Genomic DNA, 19,217 nt, shown 5'->3' on the forward strand with positions numbered 1-19,217 from the left:
ATCAAAGAAAAATGTTGTTAACAGCAAAGGGAAACATATGTCAACCACAAGTTTATAGTATTTTTAAGTTTGCTTGCTTTTCATTTTGGTTCTTTTGAGACAGGGTCTTTCTATGTAGCCCAGGATAGCCTAGATGCCATGATCCTCCTGCCTCAGCTTCCTGGGATTACAGATCTGCACCACATGTCTGACTTCAGTATTTTATTATTATGATTTATTCTAAGGTACAACAAGAATCATACACATATAATCCTCCCAATATAAAGGCACTTTTTATAGTATTCTAACAGTATAAATTATAATTAAAATAATAAATTTAAAATATTATTAAAAGTATAAAGATATCCATTATCAATATAAACAAAAATCTATGGGGTCGTTGAGATGGCTCAGTGGTTAAGAGCCCTTGTTACTCTTGCAGAGAGCCAGGGTTCAATTCTCAAAACTTACAGAGTAGTTCACAGTCATCTATCACTCCTACTCCAGGGAATCCAAGGATTCTGTTTTGACCTCTGAGGGCACCAGGTACACACGTGATGCACACAGATACATGCAGGCAAAATACTTACACAATAAAATAAAATAAAAATCTAAAAACTAAATATATGCTAAATGATGACAAATTGGCTGACTCGGTTTGTTTTCTTTTGCCCTTTAGGCATTAGGGTTTTTATCCTCTTATGGAATAGGAATGGAATATGATCAAGCCAAGGTAAAGTCAACTCTATTTTTTTTTCAGGAACAAAATTTATTTACTTAAAAGGAACACTGGGTAGAATTTATTCTTAAAGAAGTTCATTCTACTGTATATTAAAAGTATCCACTAAACAGAGAAATTTAGCAATCTGCCACAAACTTCTTAAAGTCTTATATATCAGGTTCATTACTAAAGGTAGATACTATCTACTTCACAGGATTTTAAGATGATTAAATGAAATACCATATGTCATGCCTTTATCACAGACTCTAAGCCCTGTAACCCCCAATAAATGGAAACCAAACTAACAGAACAGATTGAGACTTGGAGTATATTTTGGAATGGCTTTCAGTTCATTACTGGGGTAGGAATAAAGAAGCAATGTTTGGCTTGAGTTCCAGTTTAGGAAACCATTATAACTGTATTTCTTTTATCTTAGGCACTGATATATTATACCTTTGGAAGTGCTGGAGGAAGTATGATGTCCCAGATGATTCTGGTTTGTAAATATTCTTAGAACAAAATAGATGGATTATAACTATAGCATTATCTGAACATTAACATGTATCCATGCTTATGTTTTAGGGGTACAGATATTTGTCAGGAATCAATGTTTTACAAAATTGTGAAGTTGCCCTAAATCATTACAAGAAAGTGGCAGATTATAGTGAGTAATTCTCATAGTCTTTGAGAAGGGTTATTGGGTGGTTGGTTGGTTGGCTGGTTGGCTGGGTTTTTTTTTTTTTGAGACAATATTTAATTGTATATAGCCTTGGCTGGCCTGGAATTCCCTATGTAGGACCAGGCTGACCTTGAACTCACAGAGACCCATTTATCTCTGTTTCCTGAGTGGTGGGATTAAAACTGTGCACCACTATGCCCTGCTATAGTATTTGTTTCTTAAACATAGAAGTTAAGTGAACTTCCCTAAGTCTAACCTATATAATGTTGGATAGTTTGTTTAAAAGTTCCTAGTGGGGGCATGGTGGTATGGGCCATTGTCTTAGTTAGCATTTCTGTTGCTGTTAAGAGACACCATGACCACCTCAACACTTATAACAGAAGACATTTAACTGGGGCTGGCTTACACTTTTAGAGGTTTAGTCCACTATCATCGTGATGAGCAGCATGCTGGCATGCAGACAGACATGGTGCTGAAGAAGGAGCTGAGAGTTCTACATTTTGATCCACAGGCAGCAGTAGTCTCTGTGTCCACACTGGGTGTAACTTGAGCATAGGAGACCTCAAGGCCCACCCACATAGTGACACACTTTCTCCAACAAGACAACACCTTCTCACAGTGCCACTCCCTATGGGATCCATTTTCCTTCAAACCATCGCAGCCTGTAAACTCTGTTCTTGGAACACAGAAACAGAGAACAGTCGCTTCAATTTTGAGGCTAGCCAGAGCTATACAAAGAGACCCTGTCTCAAAAATTATTTAAGTGAAAATGAAAAAAATTCTAATGGAGCAAATAGAAGACACACACAGGAGGGGTCACTCCACAGTTTAGTCACTGTTCTACACCCAAGTTCTAGCTACAGAAACAGAGCATGTCGTGCTCCATGTTGCAACATCACTCAGAGAGATTACAGACGCTTCTAATCAAAGTCTTCCTAGATGTGGATTAGGCTAACTTCTGTATTCAAAAGAACATCTGAACGTGTATCTTAGGCATCTGGGGAAAATGGGGGTGGAGGCTTGAAAAAAAAAAAACACTGTTGGATTTCAGAGGCTATTTATGACAAAATCATTTTATATGCTTAATGATAACAGAATTGTTATGTGCATATTTCAAACTGTACATTTCATTAGGAATATTCGAGCACATATATCTTCACATTTATTCTCAGACTATAGGGAATAATTGAGTGGCACTTATTCTTATATGGCAATGCCCATTCCAGAAAAAAAGTTAGCACAGAGAGACTAATGGGTATCCCTTTAAAGCCCCAGCTCGGGTCCCCTTGCTCATAACCTCACGAGAGTCTATGCTGGTAATATTTATATGAGTTCCAAAAGCAAGTACAGACTTTACCCCCACCGTTTTTCAGATCCAAATAAACAAATCCCACAAGTCCCTATTTCCTATGTGTCTCCTGTCGGCAGTCCAGATTCCTGCACAATTTAAGCAGAATGAGTCTGACCATGACTCTCCAAGTTAACTGTTACTTCTTTCAGTCTGAGTGTTCTATTTTCTGATTTGTTTCCATTCACAGTTGCTGACAAATTGGAAAAAAGTGAAGGTATTCCAGTGGAAAAAGTGAGACTAACAGAGAGACCTGAAAATCTGAGTTCCAACAGTGAGATTTTGGATTGGGACATATACCAGTACTATAAGTTCTTGGCAGAAAGAGGAGATGTTCAGATACAAGTAATGCACAGAGAAAAGACCACGTTCTTAGGACATGCCAATCACCAGAGAGTTGCCCCCTTTTGAGTGCCAGGGGGATCAACAACACCTGACTTTGAATGCAAAGGGGAGGAGATAACCTCTCCTCTCTGACTCTTGCGACCTGTAGTTTGGAGTGGGGGGGGGGGACTTATTCAAGAAGAGGTTGCCATAGTGATAGTAAGATGGTGGTGGTGGTGATGGTTTTGCATTTCTTCCTAAAAATTTCACTTTTAAAAAGCTTTATGGGGGGATGGAGAGATGGCTCAGTGGTTAAGAGCATTACCTGTTCTTCCAAAGGTCCTGAGTTCAATTCCCAGCAACCACATGGTGACTCACAACCATCTGTAATGAGATCTGGTGCCCTCTTCTGCCCTGCAAGCATACATGAAGACAGAATATTGTATACATAATAAATAAATAAACATTAAAAAAAACCTTTATGGGAAAATAGCTCCAATGTTGGCATTCATGTAGATGGACTCCCGAGGAACCAGAGTGGAATAGGACAGCACCTATGTGACCTCAGTGAGACAGAGAGACTAAGGCCCCTTCATCTATGGACCTGGTCATTACCATAGGCCAGCCAGTGAATTTGTACCATTAAGGAAGTCATATGCTTAGTAGCAACTGATTATGTAATAAAAAGACATAGACTGGAATGTCCCCCACCCCTTTCAAAGCAAGCCAATAACATCAAACTGAAGCAATGCACTATAGAAAAATCAACAAATAAATGCTATTTTATTTAAGTTAATATTACTGCTAAACTCTTTTTCAAAAAATCATCATTTCCAGGTATCTCTTGGACAATTACATCTAATTGGGAGGAAAGGTCTAGATCAGGATTACTATGTAAGTTGATCTCAATCTTCAGTCCTATTATGGGAGTGAGTACGGCAGTGGTGAGGGAAGCTGAGGGTCCAGTGAAAAGCAGAAGAACAGGGGGTGGGCAAGCTTTTTGGATCCCACAGCTGCTGCTCTGATCAGGTCCAAATGCCAGCCCCTGAGAGAAAGCAGAGTTTACCAGCAGGTGCATTTTCCTTACCTGCCTTCAGGCACAGAGCAAATTCTGATGAGCAACCAAAGCAAAGAATGCCCCATGCCTGTGCAGACCCTGAACATTTCCTACTCCTGGAGTTCCCTCAGAATGGAGTTGAGCATGAACTTCACTGGCCTTGAACTCTCATCTTCCCCCAAAGTCCTCCTGGGAAATTTCTGCTAAGTTGTCTGAGGACCTGATTCATCAGGTTTGGCTAGGTCAAGAATCAGACTGCTTTTAATTGTAACTCAAGGATCTCTGTAATTCTGTGAAATGTTTAATCACTGTGTTTGACCTTGCCTAATTGTGGTGAGTTAGAGGCCTAATCAACCCTCCAAATACATAGTGGAGGAAAAAAAATAAATAAGCCCAACCTATATAGGCAAGATACCACATTGCAAGCTATGTTCTACCCTAGATTATGATTGTGGTTTCAAGGTGCCAATCACCACAGACCTGGAGAAACAAAGGATTCCTTCTAAAAGATGATGCTGCACTTACTATTATTTTCTAGGAGCCACGTGCTCATTTTCTCAAGGGAATATAAACTCTGTCTCAGTATAAACCCAACAGCCTAAGGGGCAGAAATTACCCGCCCCCTTATAAGGTAGCTACATTAAAAGGGAGATCTGTTACTACTTTCCACTTCACTTGATATTGTTATTTCATGTATGGCTTTGGTGCTGTTACTTTCTCTTTTATATGAGAGATGGTAAACATTAGAAAAATGTCAAAGTTAAGTTCATAAAGTAGGTAGCAATTTCCATAAGCATGTGCATCCCAGAGTAACTGAAGCAGAGGTTTCCAGGGCTTTTAAAACCTATTTGTGAGTGCTGTGTTAGCTCCTTAGCTGGGAGTTCTACGTTCATAAGACTGCGCCAGAGTCCTGTTTTAGATTAGAATAGATGTTAGTCATTGGGTACTTAAGCGGGAACATTTCCCCATTTGTTATAAACAGGAACTTTTACTAGCTCAAGGATGATAACAGCCTTTTTACAGAACACTCTCCAACACACACACACACACACACACACACACACAATGGCAACATTTGAAGGGAGCTGGAGCCACCTCAACTCAGGTTAAGTACAAGCCCTCCTGAGTGGCAGCAGCCAGGAACCAGGCGTCATGAGGACCCATCCCAGACTGCCCAGAGCACTACTGCAGGGACTTTTTAAAAGTGTGTTTTGTAAACAAAAAGCCTGCTCTGTAGAGATAAAGCAACTCCTTTCAGGTTTCAGAGCTGGGAAGTAAGTGCAGTTAAGAGGCAGAATTGGGGGGCTGGTGTAATGGCTCCACAGTTAAGAGAACAGAGGACCCAGGTTCACTTCCCAGCACCCACTGGGTGCTCACAACCGTCTGTAGCTCACAACTGGGTGTGAGTGGTGGCTCACAACTGTCTGTAGCTCCAGTCCCAAAAGATCTGACACTCTCTTCTGGCCTCCATATGTGTCTGGTTACACAAACACACATGCAGGCCAAATACTCCTTTACAAAACAAATCTTCAAAAATAAAGAAGCAAAAGTGGATGCAGGCCCTCATCATTGAAAACCTGTGATTTTTTTTAGTAAATGTCATTTATTTTTGCACCACTCCCACAATATAGCCTCTAAATCTGCTTCCTCATTTTTAGAACGAGACTACAGAAAGGCATGGCTGCTCAGGTGCCTCCATCTCTGACTTTCTAGTTTTTTGTTTTGTTTTGGTTTTTGGTTTTGGGTTTTTTCCCCCAAGACAGGGTTTCTCTGTAGCTTTGGAGCCTGTCTTGGCACTAACTCTTGTAGACTAGGCTGGCCTCAAACTCACAGAGATCTGTAGTAGGGAGGCCACTTGTTTGTTTCCCAGCTGCCCAGACTCCTGAAATAACCACACAGAAACTGTATTGATTAAATCACTGCTTGACCAATTACTTAGGTGTATTGCTAGCTAGCTCTTATATCTAGAATTAACCCATTTCCATTATTTTCCCACGAGGCTCATGGCCTACTGGCAAGGTTTCAGCGTGTGGGGACGGCTCCATGGCTTCTCTCTGACTCTGCCTGCCTCTGCCTCCTGAGTGTTGGGATTAAAGGTGTGCACCACCACCACCCAGCCATCTCCAACCTTCTAATAATTGTCTGGGGCCTCATTTTTCTCATCCAGAGACCCCAAGATTCTAAGTTTAATTACAGAACCGTTCCAGTAGTCAAGCACTCTTTGGGACGGGTTCAGGCTGGTTCTTCCTATTCCTCAGTCTGATGAACCTGAATATATGTGGAAGTTTCCCCAAAAATCTCAAGTTTAAGCCTGACTGCCTTATGCACAGTTAGCTAGCCACAAGGAAGAGGGGAAGACGAAAAAAGAAAAGAAAAAAAAAACTCTGAGAGGCTGCTAAGGAGCTCCTCCCACATTTGGCTTCATATCCTTTGAGAATTGTCTTGATAGCTCTAGTTATCTATTATCTATTATCCACTACTTACACTCCCAGTCGTTTTCCGCATAGCACATATAACTCCCTTCATTATATTGGTCTTTATTGCTGTCTGTGCCCACAATGGGACTTGTGTGCTTGTTCGTCTTGCTCTCTAGTTTGTCTTCTACTCAGAATAGTGCACTCAGTGTAAATACATATTCAATAAATGGATGTTTGTAACCTACACACTGGATGATGCCCTCAGCCAGTCTGATGTTCCAGTCCGCTGAAGAAATTCTTACTACAAGGCTCATTTTAAGTGTGATGCTCCGGTTTGCTGATCAGCGAGTTAAATATCAAAGTGCCCAGGAATAACTATCCTCCCTTTCCCCATCACTGCTCGCTATTGGAATGAATTAATTTTCTCCTGAATTTGTTATCAGAGGGAACAATTTGGCTCCTCTCTGACCAAATCTGAAATTATTAAAAGTTGTGTATGTGCAATTCTTGATTACATTATCTTGAATTTTTCTATACACACATTTTAATTTCATTTGCATTCTTAAAATACAAACACTCAGAATGAATTTGATTAGGAAAGCTGGGTGCTTGGGTGCATATTATTAACACGGATGCAGCATAATTAAATTAAAACCGGCAAAGGAATAATATCAACCCTAAGAGCAACTGCATAATCCTGTCTGCTGCCCGATTATAGGGGGAGAGCTAATGCTCCTTTCCAGGATGATCTTCAGAGCCTTGGATAAAGGAAATGTTTTCAGAGTAATGCATTTCCTTCACATTTCATTCTAGAGAAAATCTTACAAACTGATTAAATTAGGGATTTTCTTAGAGCCAATAAAAAACTACATTTACAAGATAGGGGAAGTTTAAATAATGAAACTTTACCTAGCACAATGCCTGTGACAATCTATTTTTCATAATAACACACCATTAGCTGCGACACAAATCATTATTCCACTGAGAAAGAAAGTAGCTGTCGATAGAACTTTAGACTAGCATCTGCCATTGGCAGTAAGATCTATCCTGGTTAAAATGTACAGTGTAAGATGAGCAATTGACGAGTGCTCAATAATTTTCGTCAAGGCAAGGCCTCACATACCTCACTCAGACTGGCCTCCAACTTACTACACAGCTGAGGATGACTTTGAACTTCTTCTCCTCCTCCTACTACCTCCTGACTGCTGGGGTTACAGGCATGAATACCATGCCCAGTTTATCCATTGAATCCAATGCCTTGGGGATACCAAGCAGGCACTCTACCAACTGAATTATATCTTTGGCCTTGCTCAGTGAATAATTAAAGGCGACATGGATGGCTGAGTGGATAATTACTCTGCTTTGTTTGTTTGTTTTCTGGCATGATCTCACATAGCCAAGGCTGGCCTCAAAATCATTATGTAACTGAGGATGACCCTGATCTTCTGAGTCTCCTGCCTCCCTCTCCCAAATGTGTCCATCTCCCACCTCACTCAGCTTATGCAGTACTAGAGATCAAACCAGGGTTTTGTGCAAGCTAGGCAAGTGCAAGCACTTGACCATTATGCCTCCAAACCGGCAAAGTTGTTGAGAGCAATATATGTATTCCACCAAAGTGACTTGCATGACAATTTCAAGTGATGTTTTAAATACATTTTACAGCTAGACATGGTGGTGCATACCTTCAATCCCAGTGCTAAGGAGGCAAATGCAGGTGGAACTCTGAGTTTGAGCCCAGCCTAGTCTAGAGTTTCAGTACAACCAGGGCTACACAGAGAAACCCTTTCCCTAAAGGGGGAAAAAATGAGAATAGAAGCGAAGCAATCACAATTACACAATAGAAGCAACCACAACAGAACCGGTAAATTTAAAAGGGAGAACTGAGCTCCAAGTAGGAAAAGACAGCGACATAAGGAAAACCACAATACTGGAGCAGAGCAAGCTGCAACACTGGGGTGAAATAAGCCATGAACATCATGGCAGTGGGTTAGCGTAAACCATGACACTAGAGCAGAGTAGGCCATATCACTGATTGCTGTGTGAGAAGCTGCCAAATCTCACGAACCTTATGGGATCACATCGTTCAAGGGTTGGGAACTCTAGGACTTTTATTTGCTTCTGAGTAGATTATTTCTTTTTAAAAGTTCAAATTATCTTTTTTCCCCAGAATAAAACTCTTTTTTTCCAGAACTTTCTACTGCAAACTAATTGAGAGCCAAATTACTAAACTAGACTTCGAAATGATTTTAGGACCATCATACTTAGGCCTTCAAGATATCCCATAAAGATTAAACTCCAGGTCCCTTGTTTCAAAGATTCATAAATATTCATTCGTTCATTTTTAAAATGTTTTATTCATGCTCAATATATGGAAGATACTATGCTAAGTACAGAGGATCCAACACTGAAGGAGACAGATAAATTGGTGGGTGAATGACATTACAGAGACAGAACAGGTACCTGGAGAACACAGAGGGGGAGAATCTACACGAGAAATCAAACCAAGAGATAATGTGACTTGCACAAAAGACACCCTTATTGGGTGTACACTTAGCTCTGGCCCACAGAGCCTGTGACATATCAACCTGAATGTACCCAATCTCCCCAGGTCTCAGCACCCAAGCAGGGCCAGGCCTGGTTAGTATTTGGATAGGAAGGAATATCCATACAAAAAGCCCTTTTTTCAAAACCAGCGATTTTTTTTCAATTTGACAAATAATACATAGTTTTCATTTTCTCCTAACACTAAGATTAGTCCAGAGATTTTAGTTTCAACATTTCTAAAAGATTGTAAATCTCTAATGATGTTTACTTTCTAACAAAATTAAATTCTTAGTTAAATTCTTAGCTTCCATTTACTTTCACAAGCCCTAGTTTTGGGGGTATTCTAGTCTGGCTACACTGAAACAATGATGATTTTTTTTTTTTTTTTTAGATAACTTAGACATTCTCAAAGGAGTGAAGAGTCCCTTTCTCTTGACACTCCACTGGATTCTGATGGCCTTGATACAGTGATGCTCCTACTACTTTGGCCTTCCCCTTACACCAGAAAGGCAGAGTTCCAAGGACATAGAACTGTTTTTAGTCCTCTTATGGAATATTATATATACATATACATATACATATACATATACATATATATACTGAGTGCATGACTTGAGATGCCATTAAATAGGGAAAATATTAACAGTATCTTCCTTAAAATGATATTATGAGAATATAGAAAGAAAAGCCATATAAATACTTGTTAGGAAACAGTACAGCCTATATTCTTTTCTCATTCTCTACCCATCTCATTATTTGAGGACATTTCTTTTATCTCTTCACCTACTCAATGTTGTTAACACATGTTCATTTTCTTTCTCAGCACCATTATCAGGTAGCAAATGTAGGAAACAACTTTTATTTTAAAATAATTCTATTTATTCCTTGATATTTTCACACATATCTACTTGGTATCTTCAACATAGCTACTTCCCTCCCCCACTCAATCCCCCAGACCTCTTCCCCTAATAAATCCCCTCACCTCACATTCTCTCCATATTTACATAGATAGATATAGTTATCAATTCTCCTATATATATAAATAGAATTATGTACAAGTTAGTGCTACCTACATCCGCATGGCTGTGGAGACATTCACTGGGGTATTTGCAACCTCCCAGAGGCCAAACCCCCAAAGAAACTTGATTCTGTATTCCCCAGCACTTTCAACTACCAACAGCTCCTAAATGAGGAATGGGGGCCACGGAAGGCCCTGTGCCGTCTGTGCTAGAATGTTGACCGTTTTGATCTTAGACAGTTCTGCAGCTGACCACAGCCGTGGTGAGTTCCTGAGTGAGACAACCATGCCATGTCCAGATGACATCATTTCACAGTGTCCTTCCCCATTCTTAAGGCTCATCCTTCTTTCCACTTCCTTTTCTGTGATGTTCCTTGAGCCCGTGGGGTTGGGGGATGGGGAATGACATAGAGAGGTTCCATTTAGGGCTGTACATTTGAAACTGACTTAGTCACACGCCTTTGGCAACCATGAGTCTCTGTGTTAACTGTTACTCACTGCAAAAAGAAGCTTCTCTGACCAAGGTTGACAGCAGCACTAAGCTTTGGGTACATAAACATAAATATTTAGAAGGCAGTTTGATAGTATGGGCATTTAGCAAAATGGAAGAAACAGGTTCTCTCTTTGGGCCTATGACCTTTCTAGCTGTGGGCTTTTGGTCACGCCATGAACTTTCTCCTATAGATCTAGCCTTAAATCCAATCATAAATGTGTTGGTTACCACCAACAACCATGCCACTATCTCACTCTCTTTGGGAGGAAGTAGCTCATTGCACATTAACCTAGTCAAGTCCCTGTAAAGAACAGACTCGTTGTGCTCAAACAGATGCACTGAGTGCAAATCTGACACCCAAGAGTTGTTTATGGGTCTCATCCTGGGGTTGGTTACTTTTATTTCTTAGTAGTTATCTAGAAAGTCAAGATGAAGCCTAGAGAATGTAGCAATAAGATTTAAGATTACTCTAGGATGCTTAATCTTATTACTTAAGAGAAATCAGAGCCTCTGTTGATGTCCTTCATCTTGATTCAGAAGTTGTCTTGGAGCAGACCTCTACACAACGACATAGTCTCAGCAAGCAGCTGAGTGTGTCAGGCCTTATAAAACTAGGATTCTGCCAACTATATTACAAATTGTCTCAAAATAAGTACATAGAAGCCTACTTTTTCAAATACTGGACTATTTAAATCTGTAGCGGAGAGTCATCTTCCACTATGAAGCTACATGTCTATCCAGCTTTTCCAAATGTGAGAAGAAAAAAGTCTTTACATTTTAAATTATATATATATATTATAATTTATTTTATGTATATATAATTTAAAATATATAATTTAAAATGTAAAGACTTCTATATGTGAATATATATTCATGAATTTTATATTTTATATGTATGAATATATATGGTATATATTTATGCTATTTCAGAACACACACACATATTCTCCTACTCTCCAGGTTTATGGTTGAAATAACACTTGGAAGAGTGCCTTAAATAAAGTGGTTATTTCATAGATATTTTTAAATGCATATTGAATGAATAAAATCTAGTTCAAAAAGCCATTTTGTAGAATGTATTTGTGACTGTCAATAATACTGTTCCTTTTCTCTCCAGAAGGCACTATACTACTTTTTAAAGGCAGCAAAGGCCGGGAGTGCAAACGCCATGGCATTTATAGGAAAGGTACATGCTTCTAGTTCATCAGTACTTGTTGTTTCTTTAAAAGTTAAGAAACATGGGACTGGGAGATGTCTCAGTGCTCAGCATGCCTGCTGTCAAGCATGAAGAGACAGTTTTCAATCTCTATCCCCCACCCCACCCCACAAAAAAAGCCTATCATGGTTATGCAGGTCTATATCTCCAGTTTGATTGGGTAGAGACAAGCAGATCTTCAGATCTCATTGGCCAGCTAGTCTAGCTCAATCAGTGAGTCCCAGGTTTAGTGAGAGACCAGGTAGAAGGGCCAGTAAGGTCACCCAACAGGAAAGTCACCTGTGGGGGAACCCTGGTAATCTGAATTCAGTCATCAGAAACCACATGAAGGTGGAAGGAAAGAACCAACTTAACAAAATTGTCCTGCTGTGGCATGCATGCTAGCAATATACGCCTGTACCAACAGACACACACACACACAAAATGTAGCCCTGACTGGCCCGTAACTTGCGACATAGACCAGGTGCTGGTCTCGAACTCACAGAGGTCCATCTCCCTGGGCCCTTTGAGTGCTAAGATTAAAAGCATATACCACCACTCCTAGCTGGGAAAAAAAATTAATTATATAAAGTAGAGAGCCATCAAGGAAGACATTCAATGTGATTTCTGACCTACACATGCATATCACACACACACCAACACACATGCGTACACACTCAAAGAAATGTAGCTCGGTGGCAAAATGTTTTCCTAGTACATACAAGGACCTAGGTTCAATCACTAGCACTGCAAATAAATAAATGAATGAAACACACACACATGCATGCATGCACATATTTGTGTGTACTTGCACTCTAAGGATTGGCCAGTACAACTAGTTGAATACAGAGTAACATGTGACCACACTTGAATACCCCTTTTCTAGCAACAACTCAAGAGGCACTCAGCTCCAGACAGTGGGTGGGGCTCCTGAGGTGACAGGAAGAAGCCTGTTAGGACATCAGCCTTTATCTGAGGCACTCACAAAGCCTTGAAATACAGCCCATCTGGACTCAGCTACAGAGAGTAGCTCTAAAGCCCATGAGCTTCCTTTAGGCCCAACAGGTAACAGACTAGATGTCATCAGAGACCGGTACAGGCCCTGGCCCAATCAGGTACGTGTCTCTTTCCTCCACCCCTAGAATGAGAAACAGTTCTACCCTAACCAAAGCCAAAATCTTGTGCCTCCTGTGATGGGCTATTCTCTCCCATAAAGAGACTGCTTTCTCTACCTCCCCCCACAGCACCCCAGTCTGTTTTGGCTCCCTGTAGCCAATTTACATTAGTTACCATGGGAATGAGTATCCTGCTTCTAGAAATGTTACTTACATACTGTAATTCAGATGCAAGGAACATGAGAAAACACAAATAGGGTTCATTTCTTTTTCCTGGGGCAGCATCTCTCTAGTGTGTGTGTGTGTGTGTGTGTGTGTGTAGTAGATGACATTAGCTTCTTCTCCTTTCTTGCTTGAAGTAAAACTAAGACAATGTCTGCTCCTTTAAAATGTACATTTCAGTGGTATTGATTATATTCACAATGCTCTGGCAATCATTATGGCTGTTTAGGTTTAAAATATTTGTATCGCTTTTAAAGGCTTTTGCTATTTGCATCCTCTTTTTCACCCATAGATGTATTTAGAAGGGAATATTGCTGCACCACAAAATAATGCCACTGCCTTCAAATACTTCTCCATGGCGGCCAGCAAGGTATACACCCTGTCCCCTGCCGTAAACATGTAAGATAATTGGCTTCTATTTCAAGCAGACTGATGCCCAAGAATTGACTTCAAAGTCCTAAGCCCATATGATAAGTATATCAAAGGAAGACAGGAACACTCCAAGGTATGACAGATGGGAAGATTTTTATTGCAGACATGAGGAATGAGTACAGCTATAGACTTCTGAAGAAGTCCAGAGCAGGGACTAAATATGGCCAGTAGACTGAGGGAGGGTCAGAAGAACCAGCAGAGAGAGGAAAGAAAGGAAGGCAAAAGAACAAGGAAGCAAGTACATGGCCAAAATGGCAGGGTTGTATTGTATGGGCATGGAAAGTTAGAGAAAGGGAAGCCCACGAGCTAGAGAAGTCTAGGGTAGGGGGTGGGGTCAAGAGCTGGGAGGAGTTGGGATGCCAACACGGACTCTGTAACAGGTATTTGCTACGCTGAGAGAACCTGGAGGCCAACAAGCACTTTGGCGTGCTAATGGGCACCACAGTTAGCCACTTGTCCAGAGTTTCTTTTGGACCTATCAGTAGCCTAGAAAGGACTTTTGTGTCCAAGAGAAGTAGATCATCAGCCATAGAGCACCGAGCTGGAGCATGGAGGGATACGACCTGTCCTCTGTCTTTTTGGTAATTGAAAAGGGCAGTGACTCATGCCACCCTTGCTGGAGCCAGCAGGAAGCTAGACAGATGTGCAGATTCCATCGCCTCTGAGGAGCAGACGAAGCCATGACTTAGGGACAGGGAATAAAGGGGTAAGGGTGGAGAGGACATGTTAATCATGAACTGCAGCAAGTTTAAGACAAAGAGAGTGGCCACCCAGCTTGCCTCAGTGACAGTTTATCTAATGGTTAGAGCAGCATGTGGAAGACTGTTGGGGTAGACAAGGAAAGGCAATGAAGACCATGATTTTCTGATGTGAGTATCATTCCTGCAATTTATTCCCAGTGTGGCCGCGGATAAGCGATGTAACTTTCTGTGCCTCACTTTCCCTATCAGTGGGTTGAGAATTGAAGACTTACCTAGTGTTGTCATATTACAAACCATGAGAGCACTGCCTGGCATATAATAGCTGCTGGATATGGACTGTTGTCCTTTGTGATCTGGAACTAGTCAGGTAAAGAGAACCTCAAAGTACAGCCAAAACAGAAGAACTTGCACACAGAAAGGCTGTGACAGTTGGCCCTCTGTATACCATGTTCCACATGCATGCATTCAGCTAATCAGGAAGCCAAAAATAGTAACTAAATACATTACAGACAGTTTCTGACCTACCCAGTATAACAGCCATGTCCATCACCTTGAGAATGTATTCGTTCTGTTACCATTGAGATGATTCAAAGCCCAGGGAATGTCTACCGGCTGTATACTATACTACATGATCATACGCAAGAGGCCAGAATCTAAGGACATTAGTATCTTCTAAGGTCTTGAAGCCCATCCCTCCCCACCACAGGAACTGTGGAACATCCTGATCTGTCTCCTGCTGAACATGACTTTAATCCTAGCACTCCGGAAGCCGAGACAGGTAGATTACTGTGAGTTCAAGGCCATACGGGGCTACATAATGAGACAGTGTGTCAAAGGAAAAAAATAAACAAAATCCAAGAGAATATCTCTGCAGTAGTCTTAGTGAAACTGGTGTCTGTCAGTTCAAACTCAGTAGACTACCCTGAATCCCTTCTCTACACAAAGAATGAGCCCATCCCACACCCATGGGCCTAATCTCGGGAAATGGCCCAATTAACTCTCTGGCACCCACAATAGGAAGCATTTTTTTCTGCATTACAATTTTATTCTATAAACTGGCAAAACCAGGATGCATTTGGATCAAGAATATTTTCAGCTGTTCTGTTTCTACAAGCTGTACACTGTCTTGGGAGCCTATTTAGAAATGACAAGCAGCCCATGGCTGTTGCTATTGTGGTAAAATTCCTGAGAGGCTGGTCCTTGGTCCCCCTCCTTTGTAATTTATGTGAAACTGTCGCTTAGCGCGACAGCTATCTGGAATACCATTAGATTAGACACCCAAAGGAGGACAGACTTAAAGGAGGTAAGTGAGGATAATATTTTGTGACTGATTCGTCACCCCAAAGGGATAATGCCAGGAAGCCGGGTGTATAAAGTAACTCTCCAGATAATAGAGAACTGGTAACTAGCAGTGACCCGGTGACCCAGCCTAGTTATATTTTAACCTTAGCTTTTCTTCTTTATGACGGAAGCCTAGAACTGTATTTAAAGTAATTCTCCTCGATGGCATTAGGTGGGCACAGCCACACACTCCACAGTCACTGCCTGAAAAACGTGGTAGAGCTTTCATACGTATTTTTGTTTTGTAACTAAAAAAATAAAATGCTGCTCTTGGGATTTTGCTACAGCTCAGTCAGTAGACTCCTTGTCCGGTATGTACAAAATCCTGGGTTTAATCTTTCCATCAAATAAAGCAGATGTGGTAATGCCTATAATCCTAGCACTCCAGAGATGGAGGCAGAAGGATCAGGGGTCAGGAGTTACATACCAAGTTCAAAGCTAACCTGAGCAACATGTCTGCAAAACGATGAGAGAGAGAGAGAGAGAGAGAGAGAGAGAGAGAGAGAGAGAGAGAGAGAGAGAGCGCTGTTAAATTTTCTTTAAAGTTCTATCAGCACCAGGACATAAAAGTACTATGTATAAACTCTCTGGTCTCAGTTGTATCCCAGAGGACATAGCTGGTCCAACCCCATCTCGGTACATTTATCACACCCTTCTGTCCCGTGTTCCTCATTCTAAGCCCTTCTCATCCTGAGCAGGACTCAATCATTGTCCCCACCACAAAGCCTCCCTACATGGTTTTGCTCACAAAATCCATTCTTCTTTTGAATTGGTGCCTTACTCTCTACTCTAGGACTGTAGAGCTTTGTTGGAAGGAGGCTGCTTGTTGGTCTCCGGAAGCTCAGCCCTGAAATAATCACACAGAAACTCTATTAATTAAATCACTGCTTGGCCCATTAGCTCTAGCTTCTTTTTTTTTAAATATTTATTTATTTATTATGTATAGAATATTCTGTGTATATGCCTACAGGCCAGAAGAGGGCACCAGACCTCATTACAGATGGTTGTAAGCCACCATGTGGTTGCTGGGAATTGAACTCAGGACCTCTGGCATAGCAGGCCATGCTCTTAACCACTGATCCATCTCTCCAGCCCTAGCTCTAGCTTCTTATTAGCTAACTCTTACATCTTAAGTTAACCCATCTCCAGTAATCTGTGTATGGCCATGTGGCTGTGGCTTACCAGCTAAAGTTCTGGCATCTGTCTCCGGCAGGGCTACATGGCTTCTCTCTTAACTCCACCTTCTTTCTGCCAGCATTCAGTTTAGTTTTCCCTGCCTACCTAACTTCTGCCCTGCTATAGATTCAAAGCGGTTTCTTTATTAATCATTGGTATTCATAACATACAGAGGGGAATCCCACATCAGAGCTTTCTGCCCTCTGACCCCTTTTCTACTGTCTGGAATCAATGTCCCCTCAACTTGAGGAAGACAAGGTCCTAGCCTCTTGCTAAGATTTAGTAAATGTCAGATAAATGACTATCTGTTCCATATGTTTATGACCCTTAATTAATCAAGAACATTAAGCCCTAACATGGAAGTTGTTGGGAAGTTGGCTATACATATGTCTTGTTCAACCCTTAACAAGTGCTTTTAAAATCACTGTTACATCAAACCATGGACAATCATATCCTTCTGTGGTCCATGATTGTGATAATACATATGAGATGTACCTCTTTTAAACCTTGGTGCCATGCTGGCAAATGACCCATCTGAAGTAGGAAAATATAATTTGAATTTTGTTTAAAAATGGCGAGAGCTTTGCAGGATTACTGTTCTATGTGGCAGCAGCTGGAGCAGAGATGCTAATCAGCTGCTGCTACCCCTAGACAAAGCAGATACCCTCTGGTTTTCCTCACTCTCCTCTGGTCTACCATTTGTCCAATCAAGTTACCTCAGAGAGGACTCAAGGACAGATCAAAGTTTGATTCCAACCAAATCCCACTGGGCAAACCAGTTGTAAGGAAGTTTATTGGCTTCCTTACAGAGTTTGGGCAAGGATGATTTAAGGCAGTGGTTCTCAACCTTCCTAATGTGTGACTATTTAATACAGCTCCTCATGCTGTGGTGAACCCCAACCATAAAATTATTTCATTGACTTTGCTACTGTTATGAATCGTAATGCAAATATCTGATATACAGGTTGGCTTGAGGCAACCCCTGTGAAAGGGTTGCTCAACCCCCAATGGGATCATGACCCACAGGTTGAGAACCTTGGACTTAGAGGACCATGGATGACCACAGAAAAGCCACCCCACTGGAAGGCCTGAGGACAGTACAGGCGATGGCTCCATCATAGCTACATAATCTGTACACTCCAGTGAGTCCCCAAACCACAAAATCATGTGCAAATAAAGCTGAATTCCACACATCAGGGAGAAGGGTGTAAAAGAGAGCAGCTGACATCTCCCCCATCTTTTATGAGGAAACAGCCATAGCCATTCTAATGAAGATAGTAATGGCTGACACACTCAGAGGACAGCATCCTACAACGACCCCTTACATCAGCAGCACAGAGCATGGAGATGACAGAGAAGGCCACTTTGGTCCCAAGATTCTAAATAGGTTCTCTGAGCTTACCACCACTGAGCTACCAGTAAAAGAAGGAAAACAGTTTGTTTGGGTTGTCATACTCCTCTCCCTTTCAGTTTTTCAACATTTAAATGATGCTTCTTAGATAATTGACCCACTAGACTTTGCCACATCCTTCGCAATAGGTCTTATTGTTCCCAGAGTGCAGAACGGTGATAACTAGAAATCGCAGGTGGATGGAAAAGAGAAGAAAGGGCTGGGGTGTGGCCTAGCTATTGAATGCTTGTGTAGTTCACGGCCTCAGGATTAATACCCAGCACAAAACAAACAGGGAGGGCCTTTACTCCACTTAGTTAATATTGATGGGATATCCTAAGGATTTTTATAATATTCGGTCCTTTGAAATGCACAGGCTCACAGCTGGGATTCTTGAGATAGTGTTTAAAATATGCCTTCTCTGCTTCTATGCTATTCCCGGGTCATGGGGGCAGGCTCTGGCTGCCTGCAAAGAACTAAATTTAGGTTGTTAGGAGACACTGGAGAGCTTTCTATCAGAATTTAACTTCCTGAGGAAACTCTGTAAGCCTATAAAACAGATCAATGGGCAGATCTACTGAACAAAAGCCAAGTGGCCAAGCCTGGGCTTCTTACACAGCCACCAGAGGGCAAAAGACATGACAGGAGAAAAGACAAAAGGAGCTCTCCATTGGAAAATTACTGTGTGTGTGTGTGTGTGTGTGTGTGTGTGTGTGTGTGTGTGTGCGTGCATGCCACAATATATGGAGATCAGAGAACAACTTTCAGGAAACCATGGCTTCCACAGGTTGCATGGCTGCAACTCAAGTTGTTACACTTACAGCACACCAAAGAATTTTACCATGAGCCATATGGCCTGTCATTTTAAGACTCGCTCTTCACCCGGTGCTGACACACCAAATACAAATATGCCAGAACATGTGCTAGTGAAGGCACAGCCCTCCCGTTTTGAAAGCACTTCATCTTTAGAGCACTAAGTATAGATGAGAAAAAGAAACAGTAATTTAGCATCAGGTAGGCATTGGTGATGTTATGAACAGTTAAGTTTGAATAAACATATACCAC

At 41.3% G+C, this 19,217-nt stretch overlaps 1 protein-coding gene and 1 pseudogene across 3 annotated transcripts in view; both read left to right on the forward strand.

Moving 5' to 3' along the window:
• Sel1l2 (SEL1L2 adaptor subunit of SYVN1 ubiquitin ligase) overlaps window positions 1–19,217 on the forward strand; it is a 60,933-nt gene that overhangs the window by 24,470 nt on the left and 17,246 nt on the right. For 2 of the 3 annotated variants that reach the window (XM_050134322.1, XM_050134323.1), the window contains exons 4-10: window positions 659–712; window positions 1,137–1,196; window positions 1,283–1,364; window positions 2,918–3,072; window positions 3,889–3,945; window positions 11,698–11,766; window positions 13,405–13,482. In XM_050134322.1, coding sequence (XP_049990279.1) covers window positions 659–712; window positions 1,137–1,196; window positions 1,283–1,364; window positions 2,918–3,072; window positions 3,889–3,945; window positions 11,698–11,766; window positions 13,405–13,482 — 555 coding nt within the window. The remainder of the gene's footprint in view (window positions 1–658; window positions 713–1,136; window positions 1,197–1,282; window positions 1,365–2,917; window positions 3,073–3,888; window positions 3,946–11,697; window positions 11,767–13,404; window positions 13,483–19,217) is intronic. The other variant, XM_050134321.1, reaches the window with a different exon arrangement.
• LOC126496869 (uncharacterized) lies at window positions 17,214–17,302 on the forward strand (annotated as a pseudogene).

Source organism: Alexandromys fortis, unplaced genomic scaffold (assembly GCF_014885135.2).
Source record: "Alexandromys fortis isolate MF-2015 unplaced genomic scaffold, M_Fortis_MF-2015_v1.1 scaffold_6, whole genome shotgun sequence".
NCBI classification, from domain to species: domain Eukaryota; kingdom Metazoa; phylum Chordata; class Mammalia; order Rodentia; family Cricetidae; genus Alexandromys; species Alexandromys fortis.